Below are 25,132 nucleotides of genomic sequence, written 5' to 3' on the forward strand. Positions count from 1 at the left end.
TCTTAAGAATTCCTAATAGCCCTCCTCTATTATCACTTTTCTGATGCTAACTAGATCTAAAACTATGATACAGATAATTATCATTTCATGGTGATTTTACTTGTTGTAATAATGGTTGGCATTTGCACAACCACTGCCAGTTTTGGAATCCCTCTTACAACGTGGGGGTTACGCCTAATGACACTGTGTCACGCAGGCCTGTCAGTCGGCGTTTTCACCGTCCCGCTGTGGGAGTGGGAGGGCTGAAGCTCCAAGAGAAGCCGCTGGCTGAGGTCATCCAGCCCCTGCAGGCACAGCTGGGCCTCAACCAGGCTGCTGAGTCCTGGCCTGGTCCCCATCCACTCTCTTTTCAGGCCTAGAAGTCCCACCCTAGCACAGGGCAGGCACCACACACTTCTGCAACCACTTGCCCACCAGCCAGGAGTATGGGCTAAATGAGGGCCTGGCTAATTGACTGTGGGGAAGAAAAAGAGGGGAGGGAGGAGTAGGGGAGGGGGGTTTGGAAGCTACTCGTTTCCCCACCTCAGGCTCCAGACGAAAACCCATCTCAGAGATGTAGCTGGGCTTTTTCTAATGTGGGGAAAGGGGGCTAATGTTTTCAACCATTTCTGTAGTTTTAACAGACTAAGCCAGGAAACGACACCATGAATCAAGGCCATGAATCATGCGTGCCATGAAGGTATGTGTGGAGTGACACTGCTGTCAGAATCAAAGAACTTGACCATTTCTTCCAATGTACTTAGCGGAGTGCCAAGAAAAACAGCATTGTGTAATAAGTGGCCCTAATACCAGTAAGTGCTTATACCAATGATAAAAGCTACCGTTGACTGAGTGCTGACAATGTGCAGGCTTTGCTGTGCACTGTGCATGGGTGATCGCTCATAAGGCTGACAGCTACAGTCTATCAGATGCCCCTTCTTCTGTGTTAGGCTTTACAGGCATTATCCATTAGATCCTTATAACTCCATGAGGATGGGGCCTGTCATCACCCTAATTTTACAGATGAGCAACCTCAGAAAGGCTGTTACCTGCTGAGGCTCACGGAGGTGGCTGTGCTGGGATCCCAGCCCAGGTCAGTCTAACTCCAGAGCCCACGACAGTAGGCATCTGCCTCCTCAAGGGAGCCTGCGAGGACCAAATTCCAGCTCACGCTGACTGACGCTTACCTTCTTTGCTGTTTCAAACTCCAATCCTTCTAAAGCTTCCATGGCCAGCTCGCGCCAGTCAGTGTCTGTCACGCCCAAGCAAGCAATCTGGTAGGCTTCTCGGAACATCTTCCTATCCAGGTACTGGTACATCGGAGCAGACTGGAGGATTTCATCAAAAGGAAAGAAGACTGCTTTCAGAGCAACGGAAGAGTCAGATGCACACAAAGCCTGATTCCACGTGTGTGCACCAACTTAATGACGAATGTCACAGAGCAAGGCCACAATGACCCATCAGCACCCTGCTCAGCCTCACCCCGGCCCACCTGATGCCCTTCCATTCGGCCACCCCTTTCACAGCCATCATATTGAACCATCGTATTCAGTAGCACAAACTTCCACCCGCCTCCCCTCCACCACCACCGGCTTTCCCCACCTCCAGGGTGGCCAGATCACAAGATGTCACCCTTGCCTGGAATGCCTTTGCCCCTCCTCGCCCTCTGCAAAGTACCTAATTGGCTTTAAAGGCCCTGTTAAAATGTCACCTCTTCTGTAAAGTCTTCACTGACCCCTCAAGGGAAGGGGTCTGAGCTCCCTCTGCCCCTTGTCCTGAACTCAAGTTGTATTTTTTTTTTTTTTAGTATTTTTTTATTTATTTGGTTGTGCTGGCTCTTAGTTGCAGGCTCCTTAGTTGTGGCTCGCGGACTCCTTAGTTGCGGCTCGCAGACTCCTTAGTTGCGGCTCGCCAGCTCCTTAGTTGTGGCAGGCGGGCTCCTTGGTTGTGGCATGCGAACTCTTGGTTGCAGCATGCATGTGGGATCTAGTTCCCTGACCAGGGATTGAACCCGGGCCCCCTGCATTGGAAGCATGGAGTCTTAACCAGTGTGCCACCAGGGAAGTCACTCCGGCTGTATTTTAATTAAAAGTCTGTCCCCATAAGGCTGGTGGCGGGGTCGTACTTAACTCCTTCAGCGGGCCCTCAGTCTACGTTTGCTGAAGGAATGAACAACAGTTACTGTGAGGAAGGGGCCTGGGATGGCCTCTTACGAAGAGGGCGGAAAAGCCTGCTTCTCCCAAGAAAGGCTGCCATCTCCTAGTGCCCTGGCCCTGGGAACCTTCGTACCATCGCCCCGTCCAGACAGGGCTGCTTCACCATGATACCTGTGAACCGTTCTCAATAAATTCCTTTTTTAGGTTTACTAAGTGCTTTTGGCTCGGTCCCAACAGCCCTGTGTAGTAGGTATTACTGCCCCGATTACTGCCCGGAGACTGAGAGGGCAACTGACCTGCTAAGGACACAGAAGTGGCACATGGAAGCCCTGGGGCTGGACCGGGGGCACGCTGACCAGGTTCTGTGCTCCTTCCTGCCGTGTGTGTGTGTGTGTGTGTGTGCATGTGTTCTTTCACACACGAGAACAGGTGTGAGCTGGGCCCGGGAGTCCTCAACAACGAAAGGCCAGTCAGCGTGCTAGAGGGACTGCACCCTTCCTTCTGGCTTCCTGGGCAGCAGAATCGAGCCGCCAGTGCCTCTGCGCTCGTGGTGCCCAAATGGGGATCTGGAAGAGCTGCTGTGTCCGTCTGGGGCCTGTATCTTTGAAATTCCCGACCCCATTTTGTAGCTTTAGAGTTGAAGGAAACTTGTTTCTTTTTAAGCCATTCTCCCCTCTGACAGCAAGACTGCTTCTCAGGGCTCCCCTTTTCTGCCCTGCCCCCCATCTCTCCTCCCTTCAAGGGAGCAGCAGGGCATGAAGCAGGGAGCAGTGGAGCTAGAACCCCGGCCTGGCTCAGCCACATCCTAGCTGTGGGGTTTGGGGTAAACTCATTAGCTTCTGTTACGACGCCCTGCCCAGCCCACTGGCTACCAGTGCTTTGAAAATAGGAAGGTGCCAGGCGAAAGCAAGCCTGCTCCCTCCCCACTGTGCTTTCTCAGCACAGAAACACACCTGCTGCTCCTGTCTGTCTTTCCAGACCTTTCTGGGCTCAGATCAACTGCCACCACCTCACGGAAGCTTTCTCAAACTCCCCAAGAACAACGAACTTTCCTTTCTAAACTCCTTTGGTGAACAACCTCTGTTCCAATTTAGTTGTTCAGTAGGGTTTGCTAGTTAAAGATTGATGATAATAATAGGAATTGGGCCAGACAAAACCTGAAGGATGGGTGCGTTTAGCTCCACCGCAAGGAAAAGTGAGGCCCAAAGAGTGAAAGGAGCGGCTCAAGGTCACAGCTGGTTGAGACGGCAGAGTCAGAACTCAAACCCAGCGCTCCTTCCCCTCGACTGCCCCAGGGTTGAGCCCCATAAGGGTGGTTCGGGGACTCGGACAAGCACAGGAGAAGCAGCACAGGACAAATGGTTAACACTCGGGCTTGCCTGGGAGGCACCATCTGAGAATGGGAGTTTAAAAAATATACTGATGGAACAAATGCCCTCTGAGCTCTACTTGATCTCATTGCTGCATTCCAAGCATGAAGTCACCGCCGCCCTGAGAAGCCCGAGCAGGGTTCGCCGCCCTACTTGGCAGCCCTGACTAACCAATTCTTACACAAGATGATGTAAATTTCGAAAGGAAACCAGAAATCCCCAGAGCGGGTCTGCTCTTTCTCCCTCCTCTCTGGGCCAAAGCCACAGGATGGCTGGAGGCAGAGGCGACAGATAAACAGCCTCTGTCTCGAGGCTGCCTTTCCAAACCCTTGGCAGTAGTGACCTGCTGCATCAGCAGGATGGCCTTCGTGCAGCCAAGGGCGCTCTGGCGGCTGAATCTGAAGGGCTTGGCTTCAGAGGAAACCCTGCGCTGCCCTGCCGGCTCCCCTTGGCGGCCAAAGCCAGGGAGCAGCAGGAAACTGCATTTATCTTTGAGGTCACGATGGCAGTCCTGGAGGAAAACTGTCACTCAGCATGGCCTGTCTGGCACGATGGAGGAGGACTGGGTTTCTGGTGGCTGTGGAGCCGGGGCTCGGGATGGGGAGCACCGCGAGGAAACCGGCCAGCAGGGGCGGTTCTTGCCTCTCCTCCTGCCCTGCTTCCACCCACCTCTCTCCCTTCTTTCTCTGGCTTTCTTTTTTTCTCTCTCCTTTTCCTCAGATCTTAATTCTACTACCATTCATTGAATAACTGCCCTGTGTCAGGCACTATTAATTCCCGAAGCAATAAGTAACAAGGGTATCATCAGCTTAGAGGGAGAAGCGGACGCCAGCCCCAGCCTTTACAAGAAGCCGAGGCAGGGAGTGCGAGTGAAGGTGAGGTGTCTGGAGGGGGCGCAGACGGATGGAGCCCAGCTGAAGGGCAATCTGGAGACACGTCTACAAATCTTTCACACAGACATGACCTCTGATCCAGCAATTTCACTCCTAGGAATTTACACCAAGGAGCTATACTGGGATTGGTGCAAAGACTTAGCTAGAAAGATGCCCACTATCTACAATAGGGAAAACGCTGTAAATAGCAGGACCATCGAACAATAGGCGCTGGTTGAGTAAGTTGTGGATGTCATGTGACGGGACAAAAAGCAATCATTAAAAACAATGGGGGCAGCAGGAAGGGGGTGTGGTTAGAACAGAAGGGCAACCTAACACCAGGGACCTCGTGGGCTGATGGCGGAGGTACCACTCACCGACACAGGTGATAAGTTTGTACTGTGGTTGCAAACTGTGACCAGCGGGAACACCTCGGCAAGTTGTACAAAGGATCTCTGTGCGATTTCTTACAATTACATGTGAATCTACAATCACCTCAGTATTTTTAAATGCTAGAGAAGCACATTTACTAATGTGGAGCCATGTTTCCAGTAGATTGCTGAGTGAAAAAGCCAGAATGCTAGTTGATGGCCAATAATTCATACAAAGTGATGGGTCTGCAGTATGTAAATGTCAGGTTAATTAGAAGATGGAGGTAAGGTGAGGTCATTAAAAGTCTCTCTTATTTATAATCCACATTCAGTAAAGTAAGTACAGTAAACCTGAGGTTTCATCTATAGGAGCAATACTTACAGACAAAAGTCACAAAACAGTATTTACAGTATGGTTCCACTTTTGTTTAAAAATGTTTATATAAAATCATATACTCATAATTGTGTATCACGCATCTATTATATGTACATATAGAAACGGTCTGGGTGCATATATTCTACAATCTTTAACAGTGATTTTTGGGCTTCCCTGGTGGCACGGTGGTTAAGAATCTGCCTGCCGGGCTTCCCTGGTGGCGCAGTGGTTGAGAGTCCGCCTGCCCATGCAGGGGACACAGGTTCATGCCCCGGTCTGGGAAGATCCCACATGCTGCGGAGTGGCTGGGCCCGTGAGCCATGGCCACTGAGCCCGCGCGTCCGGAGCCTGTGCTCTGCAGCGGGAGAGACCACAGCAGTGAGAGGCCCGCGTACAGCAAAAAAAAAAAAAGAATCTGCCTGCCAATGCAGGGGACATGGGTTCGAGCCCTAGTCCGGGAAGATCCCACATGCTGCAGAGCAACTAAGCCCATGAGCCACAACTACTGAGCCTGCGAGCTACAACTACTGAGCCCGTGAGCCACAACTACGGAAGCCTGTACGCCTAGAGCCCGTGCTCCGCAACAAGAGAAGCCACCACACTGGGAAGCCCACGCACCGCGAAGAAGAGTAACGAAGAGTAGCCCCCGCTCGCCACAACTAGAGAAAGCCCATGCACAGCAACAAAGACCCAATATAGCCAAAAATAAATAAATAAAATAAATTTATTTTTTAAAAAGGAGTGATTCTTGGGAATTTCCTGGTAGTCCAGTGGTCAGGACTTAGTGCTTTCACTGCCAGGGGTCCGGGTTCAATCCCTGGTCGGGGAACTAAGATCCCACATGCCTCAACGTACAGAGTGAGGATGGTAAATTGAGGGCTAGCCTCTCCTTGGCACTTGTCTCTATTTTAAGACAGCTCTACAGAGGGCGCGATTCCCTTGGGGAGAAGACAGGAAGCTGGGGCCACCGGGGTTAGGCCAGCCCCGACTTGGGTCGTCAATCTCTGCCCTCCTGTCTGTTTCTGCCCTCCCCACCACTCTGTGGCTCTGGACTCCAGCTCCCCCCAACCCCCAACATCTGTTCTGGCCTCCTCCTGGTTTGAGGGACGTGTGCAGACAGTCCCACGCTCCCTTTCTGGCTCAACAGACCTCGGCTCCCACGCCCCGTCCCACCCATATTCTCTCTCACACGCACACACCACCCCCTCGCACGCCATGCGGACGCCCTGCTGGACTCCCAGCTGGACTCTCAGCTTTGCCAGCTTGTTCCACTCTGTCCCACGCACGGCTCTCAGTAAAACACGCTGTCTGCTGCCAGACAACCTTGCATACCCCTCCCCGCCCCTCCCAGGAAAGGAGGATCAGAAAGAAATGGAGGCTCAGTGAGGTTGAGCTGTTTGCCCAAAGACACGCAGGCTGCAAAGGGTGGAGATGGGGTTCAGGTTCAAGTCCAGAGTGCCTTTCATGCTGTCGCAGCTGCCACTCTAGTCTCTCTCCCCTCTCCCCTCCCCAGTCCCTCCCAGGCACCACGAGGAGCCTGGCTTTCCTGGTCTCGTCTGCCCTGCCCTGGCTAAGAGCTGACAGGCTTCCGGGTTACCTGTGGCACCTCCACGGCCGACATAGAAAAGGCGTGGAGGCAGAAGATCCTGGAGCCGTTGTAGCCAACCACGAAGCCCTGCAGCTTCTGCTGGTGCACGGGGAAGGTGCTGGCCTTGATGTTGAGGTAGCCGCCTCCAGAGAAGCAGAGCATGTCCTCACACTGGGTGTTCCAGGCCACACTGTTGGCGTTCGGCTCCTGAGGGACAGGGATGGTGAGGGTGACAGCCCCGGGCGTGGGCACCATTCCTACACTCAGACAAGGACTCGTTTTAAAGCCTGAATCACACTAAGTTGCCAACAGTGGGGTGTAGGGAATGGGGGGAGAAGGGGATCGGACAAAATGGACACAGAGGACAAAAGGACACAGAGGCAAGCTCCTCTTTGCACTGTGTGTGGAGGAATTTTTTAGTAAGCAAGCATTATTTTTGAAAAAAATATTATTATCCCCAAGTATTAATCATTACATAGTAAGTGAGAAAATCAGCAAGGTGGGTTCTAGTTCTATTAAAGAATGAATATACAAAGCTAGTCATGGAAGAAGGTTTAAAGGGGTATATTCCAAAGAATTAACAGGGATTGTTTGAGGGTGGGTGGAATTGTGGGTAATTTTTATTTTCTACATTTTCTGTTTGTCTGAAATTTTCTTCTGCTCCATGAACATCTATTGTTTTTTATAATAAGAAAAAGAACAGTGAGTTATTTTTAAAATCAGAAAATAATATATTCTCTCTGCACGACAATTCACACATGTAAAAACTACAGTCTCCCTGGGAGGCACCCCTCCCCCTCACTTCCCCTCCAGAGTTTTCTGCTCAGCTCTGGGGCCCCAGGGACCAGCAGATGTTCATACCTTTCTGCCTAGAATCTGTTACAATGCCTGAATCGTGCATAATGAGCATGGATTACTTTTATAATGAGAAAAAAACAATATAGCTGTTTTTGCTTGCAGGGGGCTGGGGCAGCTGAGAGGAGAAAAAAAGATAGCTGGGAATGTTTGTGTCTCCTGGCAAGCCTGGAGAATTACCTTCCCTGGCTGCCTGCAGAACCCTCAGTGGGGACTGGGAAGGACACACACCCTTCCACTCCTTCAAGGCTCAGGCAGCAGATTCACAACTGGGGGCCTGCTAACCTACCTCCAGGGGGTGGGTGTTCAGTCTGGAGAGAAGAGACGTAACACCGAGGGCCCTATTCTGTGCCAGGCACTGAGCTAGGTTCTACAGTACCTTATTGAGCCCAGCAGCAATTCTGTGAGGGGGCAAGTACTAGTTGCATGTAAGAGGTAAGGAGAAATTGAGGCTCAGAGAGGTTCACTAACTTGCTTGAGATCACACAGTAAGTGATGAAGGCAGGACTGGAGGCAGGTCTGTCTGAAGGCACAGCCTGTGCTCTTTCTTTCCTCGAAACCACTCTGCCTCCCGGTGATGGGGGTGAGTTGCTATGGGGGAGTTGCCTTGGGCTAATGGTAGCCAGGTGTCCCCTTCCAAACGACCGAGGCCGCACCCCCCTGCCGTGATGATTCTGCTGCCAAGGACGAGGAGGAGCCCTGATACAGGGTCCTCAATCTGTCATGACACAGGGAAACCTGCAGTGGCTGAGGAAGCCAGTCAGGGGAGGGTTTAGCTCTGGGGGGAACCCGCCTCAGGCAAATGGCCCTGACCGCTTACGAAGCCCTAAAGAGGCAAAGAGCAGCGCCCAGCCCAGCAGAAAGCCAGCGGGCGCCGGGCACGGAGCCTGAGGGTGCTCTCCTCCGGGGACACCCCTCCTCCAGCCACAGGACCGAGCAGTGTGTAAGCAACTACTGTCCCCCGCACACTCCACCTCCTGTTGGCTCTTACAGTATCCTTGGGAAACAGCAGAGGAAGGGCTGCCCCCATCCCTTCCCTTCTTTCGGATGACAAAACCGGTCCCGTTTCCTGACCATGTCTCAGGGCACTCGCAGACACAGGCAGGCCTCCAGCCGGTGAGCAGCAGACTTTTTCAAAAGAATCATCTTCACATTAACCCACCTACTGAGAGCCCACCTATGAGCCCCACTTAGACTGATTATTATTCATTTACTGCTCATAGTAACCTCATAAGAAAGGTGTAACTTGCCCACCTTACCTGTGAGGAAACCAAAGTCCACGAGGCTCGCCCAGCTCCCGCCGCTCGCGTGCAAGGCGCAGGCTGGGCCCGGCCTCTTGGACTCTGTGCTGCCGTGCAGTCCCCACACGCTATACCTCACTGCTCTCCCCGGAGGCCCGCCTGGGAGCCAGAGTGTGAGCCCTTCCTGCAGGGACTGGGAAGCAGGGGGGTCTCTAGGCAAGGACCTCATCCTGGACGCTCTCGGGGGTCACCTGAAATAGCAGCTCCTTGGTGTGGATGTCATACACCAGGCACGTGTCGTTTTCATCCACCACGGCCAGCTTGTTGCGGGAGGCACTCATGTCCAGGCAGCGCACGGCTGTGGCCTGCTTTAGCAGGATGATGGCAAAGAGACTGTCCACAAAGATCTTCAGGATCTGGCAAAATTTCAGAGGGAAACTGTGCGTCCCCAAGGCAACAACACCCTGGAGCACTGCCAGGCCGTTGGAACCCATGTGCTCTACAAGAACAACTCCCACTAACTTCACCAGAGGCTCTGTGCGGAGAAAAGGACCCATCAAAAGAAAGAGAACGGGGCTTTCTCCATAGGAGACCGGGAGTGTGGTCCGTCAGAGGTCGCCAAGGTAATGACAGTCCCTAAGACACGACCAACTCACTTGAGTGTCTGCTTGACCGGGGACTATTAACAACATTACCCAAACTGCAGGGTTAGGAGACACCATCTAACGAGAGCTGAGTCACAAACTACCACGGGAAGAGGCACCTGTAAACACTAACAAGACATCTGGTGTAGCCACAGCAAGATGACGATGATGATGCTGGTGGTGGGGATGATGATAATTTTGATGATGGAGTTGATGATGTACATAGCTATCAGTTACTGACCATTTTTGACAGCCCTGTGAAACATGTGGTATTCTCTTCATTTGTAAAACCTGAGCCTCAGAGAGGTGAAGTGACTTGCCTAGGATCACACAGCTAGTGAGTAGGTACAGATGAACATGACCCCAGGTCCACCTGCCCACAAAGCCCATGCTCTCCAGCCTTGCACTGGAAGTGACAGCTGACAGAGAAAAGGAAGCTGGCTTTCCTTCCCTGTGGTGTTGCTACACTGTGGCCCCTGCCAATCTCAACTTCCATGACTTCCGTCCCCAGGAAAGGCCTGACAAGGCTCAGCCACAAGCCATCTGCTAGACAGCTTGACTCTCAGGCTAACGTAGTTATATTTTTCCTTTCAAATTTCCATGTAACCCACTTACAACTTTTTTCTTCTGAGCAAAGAACACACACACACACACACACACACACACACACATATCTGCTTAACTTTTTATAACCTAGATTTTCCACATCTATTTGAGCAAAGGGTCCATTTGTCTTAAACATCTAGTAACAGCCTGAGGACTAGCACCCTCTGTGATACAAGCTAGAACACACGCCTTGATCCATTCATTGCTCTGACCGGGACCTGACCTAAGGAACGAGCTCTGCCTTCCTCTCTAGCAAGACACTGAATCTAAATCTCTAACAAGTCTCCCACCTTCTGGGTGACCTTAAATCCTCTAACCCGCTCTGCGGCAGCCCACAGGCTGCAGGGCCGACTCTGTCAGAACTCGGCATGCTATGAGTCGGAGCATCTTTGGCCTGAAGCTGTCCTCAGAAAATGGAACTCTGCGATGCCCTCCAATGTGCCTGGGGAGCCCTGTTCCGGCCCCGGGGAACCCACCTCAGGGTCACAACCAGTCTGGTCGCCAGCGTCTGCCTGCAGATAATCAGCCTGATGGGAGACGCGAGGGAGCACTCACCTGTCCGTTCTTCAGGCCGACTAACAGGCCCTCCCTTCCTGGGGGGCCGCCGATCACCTTGATGTAGCGAATGAGAGACTCCATCTGCCACTCCCGCTCCTTCACTCCGCTGAAGGACAGGCACTGCAGCCGCTTCTCCTAGAAAGCAAGTGCGGCTCTGCGTGATATTCAACAGAATAAGCATGCCCAGCCCTCCCAAGGAGGTCTGCCTGCACCTAAGGGGTGAAAAACACCTACATGCTCAGTACCTACTGAAGCCCATCTAGACCTCACGCCTGGCACCACTTCCCCTGCACACAAGTTTTCCCCACGAAGCCCACAGCTCAGCCTCAGTCCTTGAGCAGACCTCCAGGCGGCCACAGCCAGAGGCAGGAACCAAACACACAGCTTTCTGTACATCTACCCTATAACCTGTGGTGCCCCTAAACTGCCTGAAGTTCTAGGTTTTTAGAGAGATTTTAATAGTATTTTACATCCAGTGATTCCTAAAGGATTTCTTCCATTTTATCACTTCCAACAGGCCTAGTTTCTTGAAACCAAATCCACCTCTAATTCCAAGAAAGATGCTGGGCTGGCCTTCTCTTAAAGTCTTTCCAAACCCTCCTGCCGTTGACCTAGACATTTCTAGGAAGCTCTAAGTTGAGCAATTTTTTTCTGTGAAAAAAGTTCTCAGAAGTAAAATTTCCTTTACGACTGTGAGTTGATATCATAAATTTTTTGTTGTTTAACTGAAAGTTATCACAAATTTTTAGGTGTATATGTTTACCAAAAAATACTGATCTTCTTTTTGTGGGATATCAATGTATGCTTTAAGTCATTAAAATATATATACAACCCCAGTTTAACAAAGTGCTTTGCAATACAAAAAAGTATTTTCCAGTTTATGGCCCATGACTTTCTGGTAGAGTGTGACTCATCTAGATGCCAATAAAATGAAAGCAATGAATAGCCACTGAGCTTGACGGAAAGGGACTTGCTTCCTAGTGACCAATTTTAAAGCTGTGAGTTGGGTACCCCACTCTTGGAGGAAGCATGAAGCGGATGCGGCCCACCCTCCCAGCCACCGCTGCCCACCTGGCAGAGGATGATGTGGTCGGCACACACCACCAGGAGGTTACATTCAAACTTCCTAACAATCTTCTCCTTCACCCGGTACCGCATGTCCAACAAGTCATCTGAATACAACTCGTAGATGAGGATTTTCTCGGGCAGTTGGATAGCTAATCGATTTTTGTAGATGGCAATTTTCTTGACAAGCTCTTTGCATTTAATCCGAACTGTCAAAGGGGAAAAAACAAACAAACAAACAAAAACCCAGCTCTACCAAGAGGCTGTTAAGTAAGGTAGAAGGCAGAGAAATTAAAAGTCATCATTTAGTTACTGCTATTGGCAATTAAAGGAGACACTCTCATCAAAATATCTTTACAGAGTGTCTAATATGTACAATCAGCTCTGCTAAACTGAGATCCAAAATTGTATACAATGTTTGTGGTCCAAAGCTTACAACTGGCTATGGAAAGTAAAATTCTTTGTGCTACCATCACTTGCTGAATATAAATCTAATTCCTCTGCATGGCACTAATGGCCCCTGATGATCGGGAGCCCGTCTGGGTAACGGCCCACACCTCTGGCCACTTCCCACCCACCACCCTTGACAACAGGGAATCAAAGGTAGTTTCTGGTACACACTAGGGTCTCACACTCTTGCTACAGACCAGGTGGAGAAAATGTCCTCAGGAAGGAAACCGGGGAGCTACCCAAGTAGCTACACCCTCACCATCATAGCTGGAATCTTCAACCAGAGGTGCTGCTCCCAGATGAGGACCAGAGGATGCCACCTGAATCTGCAGGACAACCCTCGACCTGGATCCCTACCCACAGGCCCTCAGCAGTGTGCTGTGGCCAGCACATCTGGATATGAATGCACTTGAAGTCAGTGCATTTAACCAGCATGGCCACTTGGGTAGACAGAGGAGGAGACTGACTACACTAGGCCTGGAACCCTGACCTTCTGACCAAGCCTGTGCAACCCGCTGCGGGCTTATCTCTGGGAGAAGGACCCGCCAGGAGGCGAGTGGAGACAGAGCTGACGGAGCAGCACCCGCAAAGGGACTGTGACCAGAGAGGATACAGGTCCACAGAGACCCATGCAGGTCAGCCCCAACCCCCAGCTCTAACTTGTGATACGTTATCCTCCTTAGCCAGGGAGCCCACGTTCCCCTCAGTATTATCTGCGAAATTTTCTGAGTCTGTGCTTTTTTCTTTTTTCTTTTGTTTTGGAGAGACGGGTTTATTGCTTTCAAAGACATCTACATCCTCTCCACACCCCACCACACAAAAAAAGCAAGAGCTGGTGGTCCAGCATGTTTCCAAAAGACCAAGGAGAAACATTTCCTATCATTTCATTTGCCCTGTCAGGAGCCCTCTCAACCTGCCCCTCTTCCCAGTGTCTGGAGGGCAGAGGGGCCATACCTGCCTTTTACCTTTCTGCTCGGTGATCAGGTGCTGCACGATGACATCAGTCATGCTATCCCTGTAGGCATATCGGTCCTTGTAGAGTCCGTGGACTGTGCTGAAAATAAGCTGGTAGAAGGAAATGGTGCCATCCTGGCAGCCTACCACCTGCAGAGAAAGAGAGTGTCAATTCCCAGCTCTCTGTGGAGAAAGAGTCGACCCTCCCGCTTGTCAGGAACGAGCTTCAGTGATCTGACTGGCTAAACATGGCTGATGTTCGGTGACTACTCTGGCAATGGCCCATCAAGTGAACTCCCCCTTCTTACCACATAGTTGGAATCGGGTTTCACTTTACACGTCCACACCCAGGAGTTCTGCTCCCCAACAGTCCCAAGGCGCACTCCATCCTTGGTGAAAAGGGATACTTGCTTGTCTGACCCCCCCAGCAAAACGTACTCCCCTTTAGTAAAGTAGCTGAGGCAGCAGGGGTCAAAGTTCAGTGACCGATCCTTCCCAATCTGAGGAAAGAGAACACACCAAGGGAAATCTACTTCTCAATTCATAATAATCACAACACAATCAAGGGCTTTTCCCTCCAACGTTTAGAGGGAGCTGGGAAGATTGGGGAGAGCTGGCCAGCATTCTCCCGTGTGTGACTGATTCCATCATGAACGCAGGCCAGTCCTCTGGAGCACCCTACCTCTCCCCTCCACACAGCCAAATCCTCCAGTGTCTTCCCCAGGCCCACCCAGCAGCTCCAGGGGTGCGTCTTAGCTCCTCAGCCAATCTGTACCCGGGATGGTCTTTCTCCCATAGGCCTTCCTCCACACATGGCCTTTACAAGCGTTCAGGATTCCCCTTAGCTTCTTTTCTTTTTCCTTTTCTTTCCTTTTCCTTCCTCCCTCCCTCCCTTCTTTCCTTTCTTTTTTTTGTATTTCACAAGACTAAGTCCATTCAATTTCCTAAAAACTGTCCTTTATTCTGAAACTACACTCATCCTAACTTCTCTTTATAACAACCTTACTGAGGAATTTCACATACCATACCATTCACCCATTTAAAGTGTACAATTCATTGGCTTTTAATATATTTGGAGTTGTGCAACCATCATCACTAATTCTGGAACATTTCCAACACCCCAAAAAGAAACCCGGTACCTGTTAGCGGTCAACCCCATTCCCTCCTCTTTCCATCCCCAGGCAACCACTAGTCTACTTCCTGTCTATAGATTTGCCTATTTCGGACATTTCACATAAATGGCATCATCAAATACGTGACCTTTAGTGACTGGTTCACCCTTGTTGTAGTATGTATCAGTACTTCATTCCTTTCCATTGCTGGATAATATTCCATTGTATGGCTATTCCCCATTTTGTGTATCCATTCATCAGTTGATAGACATTTGGGTTCTCTCTATTTTGGGCTATTGTGAATAATCCTGATACGAATATATGTGTACACATTTTTGTGTAGACATATGTTTTCATCTTTCTTAGATACACATGCCTAGGAGTAGACTTGCTGGGTCATACGGTGACTTCACGTTTAACCTCTTAGGAACTACCAGGCTGTTTTAAAGCGGCTGGCTGTACCATTTTATACTTACATCAGTAGTACATAAGGGTTCCAGTCTCTCCATCCTACTGGGTGTGAACTGGTGTCTCGTTGTGAGTGTGACTTGCATTTCCCTGGTAGCTAATGATGGTGAACATCTTTTCGTGTGCTTTCTGGCCACAGGATATCTTGCTTTAAGAAACGTCTATTCAGGTCCTTTTCCCATTTTTTAACTAGGTTGTCTTATTATTGAGTTGTAGGAGTTTTTTACATATTCTAGATGCAAATCCCTTGCGATAATCAGATAAGCAATTTGTAAAACTTCTCTCCCACTCTGTGCACTGTTTTTTCACTTCTGATGGCGCCCCCTCTGCTTTCAGAATGAAGGTCAAGCTCCTGAGCTCTGTTCCCAAGATCCTTCTCTCAGCCAAAATGAATTTCTCCTAGTTTCCTGAGTGGCCCATGCTCTTTCAATCCTCCGTGATGACACAGGTGCCATTCTCCACACCACCCCAGCCCTGGCCAAGACTGCCCTTTCCCTCTTCTTCTCTGCCAGGTGTCATCTCCTCCAGGAAGCATCCCCCAGTCTCCCTGCCCACCCAAGGCCTAATTAAGATCCATCTCCCTGTGCTGGCCTCTCCCACAGCACTTCTCTCACTGCTCTGTAGTTGCACATTTAACCTGACGTCTCCCCACTAAAGCCCACGCTCCTCACTGTCACCTGGGTCCTTTGCTGCCCCTGAGTGTGCCTTCTGTGACAAAAGACTATTTTTTATTACCATTATTAAACTAATAATCAATTTATTATAGAAATAACTCTAAAATCCTGGTTTCTCCTTAAGTTTTGCTCAACTTACAAATATTTGTTCAACTTACAAATATTTTCCTATTTATAAACCTAGTAAAAATAAGCAACCAGGGCGTCCCTGGTGGCGCAGTGGTTAGGAATCTGCCTGCCAATGCAGGGGACACAGATTCGAGCCCTGCTCTGGGAGGATCCCACATGCCACGGAGCAGCTAGGCCCGTGCACCACGACTGCTGAGCCTGAGCTCTGGAGCCTGCGAGCCACAACTGCTGTGCCCACATGCCACAACTACTGAAGTCCGCATGCCTGGAGCCCGTGCTCTGCAACAGGGGAAGCCACCGCAATGAGAAGCCCATGCACCAAAGGAAGAGTAGCCCCCACTCGCCGCAACTAGAGAAAAGCACGCGCCCAGCAACAAAGGCCCAACGCAGCCAAAAATATAAATAAATAAATAAATAAATAAATAATAAAAATTAAAAAATTAAGCAACCAACTGAAAAGGAGTCTTTCATTAAACTTTACGGAATTCAATTTTGAACAGACCATAAAATCCCTTAGTCTCATTTACAACTTAGTTAATTCCCTTAAACTAATTTAAACTGCAATTATTAACTTAATATACTCAATTTTCCTTTTTAAGAATTTCAAATGCCTAATAACCAAAAGTTCCCCTCATACTTACATAATGATAGTAGCTCCAATGAGAAAACTAAAAAATCGTATGAGTCATGGCACGGAAGGCTTGCAGCTTCTGGTAATGCTCACTAGTTGCCACTGGACCAACTCTCTCTCCTACAGGTAACAAATAACTGTAAACTCTGGACCAACTATAAACTACAGCCACCTGGAGGCACTGGAGAGCAACCAGAAGCAGAAAGAGACGTAAGACACAAATGTATCTGGAAGAAGGGAATGGCGTTAGGTGAGTTTCTCATTTTTTTAATGGCTTTTTGCCTGAGGGCAGGCACTGTCAGTGACCTGATGGATAAGCACAGAACTTGGAGCAACCACAGCGGCTTGCAATTGAGGTGGGAAATCCCAGAAAAGAGACAGATGCAGAGGGGGAGCCCCAATCCTGCACATACACTGCTGAATATCAGGAGCCCCTTGAACTACACACGCCACGTGTGGGGCAGATGCCAAGCAGCCTAGCAAAGGCTGAAGAGCTGAACAGAGACTCCAGCTGCTGCCCACATAGGAAAGGTACAATTTAAATGTTGAGTCCAGCAAAGTTAACTACCTGCTTAAGGGGAAAAAAAAAAAAAACTACACAATAATCTTAAGAGGAACATGACAGATGTTCCCTATGCTGTATCATTCACAATGTTCAGAATATAACCCAAAATTCCAAAAAGCAGAAAAGTGTGAACCATATTCAAGAGAACAGACAACCAATAGAGACTGACCTCAAGATGATTCAGAATTTAGAATTAGCAGATGAGAATTTAAAAATAGCTATTTTAGGGAATTCCCTGGCGGTCCAGTGGTTAGGGCTCCGAGCTTCCACTGTAGGAGGAGGCACAGGTTCGATCCTTGGTCAGGGAACAAATATCCCGCATGCCATGTGGCACAGCCAAAAAAAAAGCCATTATAACTATGGTCAAGAATATAAAGGAAAATATACTTGTAATGAATGAACAAATACGAAAGAAGAGCTAAATAGAAATTCAAGAGCTGAAAAATACAATAACTGAAACAAAAATTCACTGGATGGGCTTAAGAGAAATATTACAGATGACAGAAGAGTCAGTGAAGTTGAAGACTGAGAAACAGAAATCCTCCAATCTCAAGATCAGAGGAGAAAAAAAAGATTTAAAAAATGAACAGGACCTCCGTGACCTGGAGAACAATATCAAAAGGTCTAACATGTATAACTGGAATCCCAGAAGGACAGGAGAGAATGGGGAAGAAAAGTTATTTGAAGAAATAATAACCAAAAAATTTTCTATATTTGGTGAAATAATAAAGACATAGATGTACAGAATCAAGAAGCTCAGTGACCTCCCCCACAATCCCAAGCCAGAAAATATAATAAAGCTCTTTAGCATTCCAATATTGCTTAGGTACTTAATAAAAATTTCTTTTAACTTTCAATTTAAAATTTGAAGAATAAGGGAGTTCGCTTCCACTGCCATGGGCCTGGGTTCAATCCCTGCTCAGGGAACTAAGATCCTGCAAGCTGTGCAGCATGGCCAAAAAAAAATTGGAAGAATAAAATTGATTACTAGATTATGTCTTTTAAATGGTCATCGTAAGACAAATCTGATAGAGATTCTAATAGGGATTCTAGTACCAGTCTGCCTGGGTTCCAATCCAGGCTTGACCACTAACTAAACTGTGTGTCTTTGGGCAATTACTGAACCTCTCTGTGCCTCAATTTTCTTAGATGTAAAGCGGTGATAATAGTATCTACCTCATAGAGTTGTTATAAAGATGAAAAGAATTAACCTTACAAAGAGTTTATACAATGCCTGAAACTCAATAAATGTTAGCTATTGTCATTATTAAGCCATATCCCCTTAAACATTACAAACACTTAAAATGCCAAAAGTACACATTATACCTAAGCCTAACACAAAAGTATAGATTTGATCTACTTCATCACCATATATTTAATTCTAAATCTTCCCAGATTTAGAACACACTTACCACTGAGGAAACAATTTTACTGTCCCAAACAAGTTATCTCAGCAGAGTGAGGTTGCTTATCATTCAAAACTCAGGGCCACAACATGAGCTCTGGAGCTGCATACATGCAAGATACCTCCCATGGCCTGGGCCCCACGTTGACCTCTTCTTTGTGGTCACTATAGCAATGAGACCCCATTCCTTCCCTGTGTAGTGTGGATTTTTGTTCCCATGAACTTCCAATACCCACACCCGATGTCCACTACACAGTAGATATGCAATAAATATTTGTTGAATGATGATGTACACACATTAAGTGGAGGAATAGATAGGGCCAGGGCTAGATGCAAGATGATAAAAATGAGGGTTTGGGGAAATCAGCCATGGGAAACTGAGAAAACACTCCTTATTTTTTCTTTACTTAATTACAAAAGAAATGACCAACAGTAAGATGAGGTAGAAGAAATGGCCCCAAAGGTAGGCCACACATACCTGATACCTTTCCCTCCTAGCATGACATTTTTTGAGGAGTAAGGATGTTGTTAAACAAAAGCTCCATTGAACAGGCTGTAATTCTCACCTGCTTGTATGCGGTTCAAGCCACCCCCACTACCTTTGCTCTAATCCTCAGTGTCTTCTGCCTACTAACAGATTTTCCTACTACCAGGCTCTATCTTAATCCATCCTGCACAGAAACAAGGAAATCTTCTGAAATGGGAATCTGACCAGGTCACTCCCTACCTGGATCTATGGCTCCTGAATACTTACAGTAGATGATGTTCTAACTCCTTATTCTCACTAGTCAGGTCCTTTACAATCATGTCCCCATCTTCCTTTCTAGCTCTATCTTTGTCCACAAGTCTGGGGATCCAGTCACCCTGAACAATCACTGTCGCCCGAACTGTCACAGATTTTCATTCCTCCCTGCCTTTGCAGATGCTACTTCCTCTGCCTGAAACACCATTCCCACTGCCCTCCACCTAGCGAACTCCTGCTCGTCCTGCTCAGAGCTCACCTCTACAAACTCTCCGGTCTCCACCAAGCAGTGCTGCCATCTTTTTTTGTGTCCCTATAGCTGTCTATCTGTGCAATTCTCTCTCATGCCACGGATCACACTGCACGAGGACTGCTGGCTATCCCCACCAGCCTGTGAGCTCTCGCAGAGCAGAGGCACTGACTTACACAGCACTATGTCAGCAGCTCCTAACAGGTGAAGGGCTGGCCTAGCGGCTGCTCATAACTGTTCACAAGGTGAATAAATCAAATACAGAAAGGTAGGGTCATGACTAGAACCAAGACTTTACAGACCAAGCTGCGTTTCAATCCCAGGTGCCATCATCTACTAGCAGTGAGAGACCTTGGACATAATATTTATTTCACTGCTCTAAGTATTATCTACTCGTTTCTGAAAAGTTGATCAAAGTACCTACTTCAAAAGGATTTGTAAGAATGAAATGAGATGAAGTATGCATAGCACTGAGCACCGAAGCTGGTATCACAGTAAATGCTCAATAAACAGGAGCTAACAAAAATAATGTACATTATTAATACAATCTCCAAACATGAAAATACACTAAAACAGGCATGACTGAAACTGTTTCTCCCATCGGGCTTGTACAGAGCTACATACCTGTTTTCCACTCAGCTGGTAGAAGGAAAGTTTCTGTCCCCAATCAGCTACAGCCAGGATGTCATTATGTTCCTCTCTAATCAACAGAAGACAAAAAAGGTTACGTGGGGCCATGGCCTGCTCAGGAGTGTAGCCCTCATTAGCATCTACATCTCAGTGTAGCCTGAGAGTTTAACAAACAACAGGAAAAAGAAAGCCCTGGCCAGGCTGTTAGGTTGCCAAATGTTGGACAAGAGTACAGAGGCCAAAAGTTGTAATGTGGGCCTACCCATCAATCAGTCCAATGGGAAGGGACCAGGTGAGATTCAGCCCTCCCGGGATCTGTTATTTCACTGAATGCCCTACCACTCAGGTGCTCGTGGTGCCAAGACACTGCCACAATGAAGAGGTGAAACCTCTCACTTCAGTTTCCTAGGAGCAAAGCTAAGAAACAGCAAGGTTGCAGATCCAAGAGTGCTTCTCTCTTACACACTATAAAACATGGGCAGATGGTGAAGAGATATGTCTTCTGCACTGGGAAGGCATGGATCATCTGATATTTTTAATGGACAGAGGGGAACTTGGCTTGCCTCTCCTCAAGAGGGAAACTAACACCTAAAACTAGGTTCTCTCACAGTTGGGGTTTTTGCACAGATGAAAAGGTTCACTGGATCTAATTAAAAAAAAAAAAAAAAGACCAACAACTGTCTTTGAAACTGAGTGCCTATCAGGATCAGTGTCTGGGAACTGGGGCTGTAGGACCAGCACAGGAGAAACCTCCTCAGCTAAGGCTGGGGATCAGGCTACTCAGGAATCTATTTCAAGAGACAGACATTCCCAGCCCTTGAGTTCTGGTCTTAACCCACCTAATGTTGCCTCCTCTTTGTTTACTAATTCCAGCTTTTTGAGTCCAGGGCCTTGTGGTCATCTGGCAGCACCATGAGATATGCAGGCAAAGCATGGTGCAGCCCTATCTGCGAAACCCAGCCAAGAGTGGCAAAACAGCACTAATTCGTAACTAAGGGAAAAAAGACAAAGATGGAGAGGGATGGAGCGGACCCACAGGTGAACTTTCTGTGAATGGCACTGAAATCCAAACACATCCAGAGGCCCAGGCTACAGTGAGCCCTCTTGGGGAGACCACATACAGCTCTGGGCCAGGTTCAGCCCCACGAGCTGGATGGGTGATTTTCAACCTTCTTTTCCCCTTTTTTCCTCCTGGCAGTGGGACTCCTTACCAAAACAAACACTTGTGCTCACAATTAAAGGGTCTGCTCTGGCTGAAGCACAGATAGGGACCTGAAACCCACCCTTTCCTCCCTTCCTTGTCCCCCACCTCCCATCTTCTTTTTCCAAGGAAACCCAGGCACCACAGAACACAGTTTGAAAAGTCCTAAGCTCGATCACTTTTGCCCTATCAGAATATCCTGGCTCCTGCACTCCAGCCTGCAGTGTTTTCCCTACAGGTAACCTCGACTGAGAGAAGGAAGGACGGCTGGACAGCGAGGATTTGGCATGAGGACTGTGGGTAAGATGGGGGTCTCCTCTCTGATACGTGTCCTGGCAAATACAAGGTGAGGTGTGGCGTGGAAACAGGCTGAGAAAGTGTCCAGTAAGAGAGGAAGTGTTCACTGAACCCCTGGGCGGCCATGCCAAGGGCACATGAGGCAGGCACTAAAAATCATGTTTCTCAAAGGACCTCTAATGTTACCGGAAAGAGTTCACTCTATGATGTTAAGTGGAAAAAAAGGAAGTAGGATATGATTTGGTTCTTTATATGAATACACTAAAAGCCTGAGGGGAAATACACTAAAATGCTCACAGTGGTTTCCTCAGGGGATGGGGTTTTATAGAAAAGTCAAACTTTCTCCCTTAGACTTTTCAGTATTTCCTAAAGTCTCTCAAAGAAGAATTTTATAACTCACAAGTTTTGAGGGAGTATCCCCCCTGCTGGAGGAGCCTTCACCAGCAACACCCCCGCCCCCCATCCCTTTTAGAAAGGAGCTTCGGAGCAGCACCTGCCCCAGCAGGTCTACGCTGGGGGCTAGACCCTTCCAAGGAGGGTTCTCGCTCCTCGGGACACACTCACAAGCTGTCGTCCCTGGGATGGTCATCCTCTTCCTCTGGCTCTTCCTCCTCTGCCTCACTACCCTGACTACTGTACACTGCTGACTTCAGAGTGGAAGGGATTTCCCGAAAATATCTGTTGACAATGACTTCCTCGGCATCCTCGTTCTCTCTGTTCATCCAAAAACTCTCCCATCGGCTGCAGACAGTAAGTGGCTGTTCACAATCACATTGCCTAGAACTACACTAAAGCTGTATTTCAAAACCTGTCAAGGAGCCCCTGAACCCCACCCGGAAAAGGACAGCAACCAGGTACACTGGGTGTCCTGCTTCTCATGAATTAAAAATGGTACCCTGAAGCCACAAAGTCATCTGTGGCCACAAAAATCGAACAGCAGGAACTCTGGGGTAGGCTAATGGCCTCTGAAGGCATTAGACATACATGGTACAGCCCTGGGCTAGACAAAATTATTCAGGAAGAAGCATAATAATCTGATGTAAGAAAAGCAATGAAATTAAACTACCTTCTAAATCAAGTAGGCACCACCTGTAAAATGACATTGGGCTGGTAAACATTAAGTTCTTTACCTTCAGAGGACTCTGTGGGGGATATTGGTGGTTTAATAATATTACAGAGTTATACAAAGAGGATGTAAAGCTATTAGTCCACCGTCAAAGTCACACGAGCACAGTAAGGAAGACGTGTGTAAGGTTAGAGAAGGTAGATGCCAACTGTTTGTGGAACTATAGGCTTTGGGGACATTTATACTTAATTTTGATGTTTTTTTGACAAGGGCAGCAAAATAGGCTCATGAAAAAGTAAAAAAGGCTCATGAAAAAGCACATCTTCTGCTCAGACTTGGAGGGAAGAACTGAAAGGCGGAAAAGACCAAAATAAAGCCACAGCAGAGAAGTGAGCTACTGATTCCTAAGGCAATGGCTCTCCTGTGTCACATGCGTACATGATCTCTCTCCCTGTCTCTCTCACGCACACACACACTGAGCTGGTCTAGATAGCTCATCTGCTCAGCTCAATTTCTGGGATTCATTCCAAAACTCAAGATGGGCTCTTTAAAAATTCCATTCACATGGAATAGGTTCCAAAACAGATCAGTCACATGGGGTGAGAAGCCTCTGAATCACGGAGCCCTCAGGAGGAAAGAACTCAGCCCGCTGAGGAAGGCCTTCTCCACAGAGTTTCTGGCCTAGGAGGAGGACAACTGTGTGGTCACCTTGAAGGGTTCCAGCAGATGGACCACAGTGGGGAGAGGGAGCCCCCTGGCCGCTCAATCTTCACCTTCTCCTCCCCGTTTCTGTTCCGTATGCTGATGATCCCGTTGAACATCCCCAGAGCCAGGTACTGACCGTCATTTGTCCAGCTGTTCAAACAACCAACAAAGGGCATGGGGAGGGGAAAGGAACACACAGAAAGTCAAAGCTGTGCAGATGATACCTTGCTTGAAACAATCTGATGAGGCAGCAATGGCTGGACTCATCCTGACCCTGATGTAAAAATCAGAGGGCCAAACTGAGAGTCCCATCTCTTCCCGGAGTGGAGGGTGAGATGTGAAGGTGGGAGCACCTTCTTGGTGCCCACAGTCTCTGTCTGCACTGCCACAACGGCCCTCAGCTTTGCCTGCACTGCGGGGTCAGCCTCCATTCCCTGCTCGCCATTTCAACCTCCTCCCACTTCCAGTGCACCTGAAGAACAGAATCTGCGTCTTGGTTGTTGCTAGCCTCTAGAACAGGTGCCTAACAAATGCTGAATGGAAAAAAGGCTACACTCAGAAGCTGCGCAGCAAGACCCGCCACCATCTGAGAGCGTCTACCGTGTGCAGGCACCGCGCTGCTTGCTTTAAACTCATTAGCTCGTGTGCATTTCACAACAGCCCCATCAAGTCAGCATCTTAATCCCCGTTTGTCAAATAAGGAACCTCCTGAGGTCAAAGAGCCTGTCAGCCACTGAATGTGGATTCGAATCCAGATCTAATATCAAAGCCCGAGCTTTCTCCAGCGCATGTGCTGCCTGGACCAGGACAGCCTCAGGTCCCCAGAGCCTCCCCTGAGCACGGTTTGAGGCTGGGGAGGCCTGCTGCTAGACAACTGCACAAAAGCAACCTGCAGTTCTCTTTTGCTTGCCGATCAAAAGCACAGGTTCTTCCCATCAAGGAGACCACGAGAGAAGAGAAGACCTTCTCTACTGTGTGAACTAACCAGACTTTGAGGGTCTGTTTGAAGAGCGGGGAACAAAAAACTGCCTTCAGAGCTGCCCTTAACTTACCTGCAGCAGGTGATCTTGCTGCTAGATTTGTGCTTAGAGACAGACTTCTGTTCAGGAGACCATAAGCCTTCAACACAAAATAATATAAAAGGAGAGAGATTGGTTGGAACATTACTCAGCAACAAAAAGGAACAAACTATTGATACATACTACAATTTAGATGGACCTCCAGGGTTTTATGCCGAGTTTAAAAAGCCAGTCTCAAAAGGTCATATGCTATATGATTCCATCTTATATAAAGATGGGGAACAGATGAATGGTTACCAGGTACAAGGGGTTAGTGATAACAGGAGATGGGGGAGATGAGGGTAAAGGAGTATCTTTGTGGTGATGGTAATCTACACAGGGGATGAAATGACAGAACTATATACACACATTGTGCCAGGCCCCATCTCTTGATTTTTGATACCGTACAACAGTTACATAAGATGTATCCACTGGGGAAACAGGAAGAAGGGTACATAAGACCTCTCAACTATCTTTGCAACTTACTGTGAATCTATAATTATTTCAAAAGAACTAAGAGAGGAAGATATATTGGTGAATTGATAGCCAACTTTTCAGGAGTTTAAGTCAAAGAAATGACGTTTCACTGTTCATAATTATTACACTGTAACCAGAGTACAACTTAGCATTCAAAGTAATGAATGACGCTTTCTGAGAATCCAGTCTCTCCTGACCCTATCTGGGCTGTGCCATGTCCCTGGCACACTGGTCACCTTCGGCTTGCTCCCTCCTGCCGGTGACTCAGTGGCCCACAACAGGTGTAGGTCTAGGCAACATAAGCAAATTCTACTCTTTGCCTGAGCCATAAAGCATGGCCAAGGAGGTAACCCTAGGGCAGAAACGCATTTACACAGCAAGGTGCAACATCAAACAATGTGCTTACCCTCTCCCCTGCCCAGAATGCCTCCCCTGGCATTTCAGCCTATGCACACCTTACCTGTGGTCCACCAAGGCCCCCTCAGAGCCTCCAGCTGGAGGAAACCACACCCTCCAGGCCCCGTGAGGCAGCGCTGACCAGAGCAGACTCTAGATGCAATCACACGGCCTAGGTCCAAGCCCTGGGTCCATCCCTTACCCGCTGGGTGACCTCAAGCGAGTCACTGGACTGCTCTAA

At 48.4% G+C, this 25,132-nt stretch overlaps 1 protein-coding gene across 8 annotated transcripts in view; it reads right to left on the bottom strand.

Annotated features, from left to right (window-relative positions):
- IFT122 (intraflagellar transport 122) overlaps nucleotides 1–25,132 on the bottom strand; it is a 71,224-nt gene that overhangs the window by 30,064 nt on the left and 16,028 nt on the right. For 7 of the 8 annotated variants that reach the window (XR_014295592.1, XR_014295593.1, XR_014295594.1 and 4 more), the window contains 10 exons: nucleotides 24,013–24,079; nucleotides 22,964–23,110; nucleotides 19,686–19,761; nucleotides 13,394–13,585; nucleotides 13,097–13,235; nucleotides 11,688–11,890; nucleotides 10,614–10,751; nucleotides 9,060–9,224; nucleotides 6,722–6,919; nucleotides 1,167–1,307 (listed from right to left, as the gene is read on the bottom strand). Coding sequence is in view for 5 of the 8 variants with exons in the window: in XM_082639386.1 (XP_082495512.1) it covers nucleotides 1,167–1,307; nucleotides 6,722–6,919; nucleotides 9,060–9,224; nucleotides 10,614–10,751; nucleotides 11,688–11,890; nucleotides 13,097–13,235; nucleotides 13,394–13,585; nucleotides 19,686–19,761; nucleotides 22,964–23,110; nucleotides 24,013–24,079 (1,466 nt within the window). In the remaining 3 variants the exon portion in view is untranslated. Of the gene's footprint in view, nucleotides 1–1,166; nucleotides 1,308–6,721; nucleotides 6,920–9,059; nucleotides 9,225–10,613; nucleotides 10,752–11,687; nucleotides 11,891–13,096; nucleotides 13,236–13,393; nucleotides 13,586–19,685; nucleotides 19,762–21,753; nucleotides 21,931–22,963; nucleotides 23,111–24,012; nucleotides 24,080–25,132 lie in introns of all 8 variants that reach the window. The other variant, XM_082639389.1, reaches the window with a different exon arrangement.

Source organism: Mesoplodon mirus (genome assembly GCF_964341445.2).
Source record: "Mesoplodon mirus genome assembly, chromosome: 12".
Lineage (NCBI taxonomy): Eukaryota > Metazoa > Chordata > Mammalia > Artiodactyla > Ziphiidae > Mesoplodon > Mesoplodon mirus.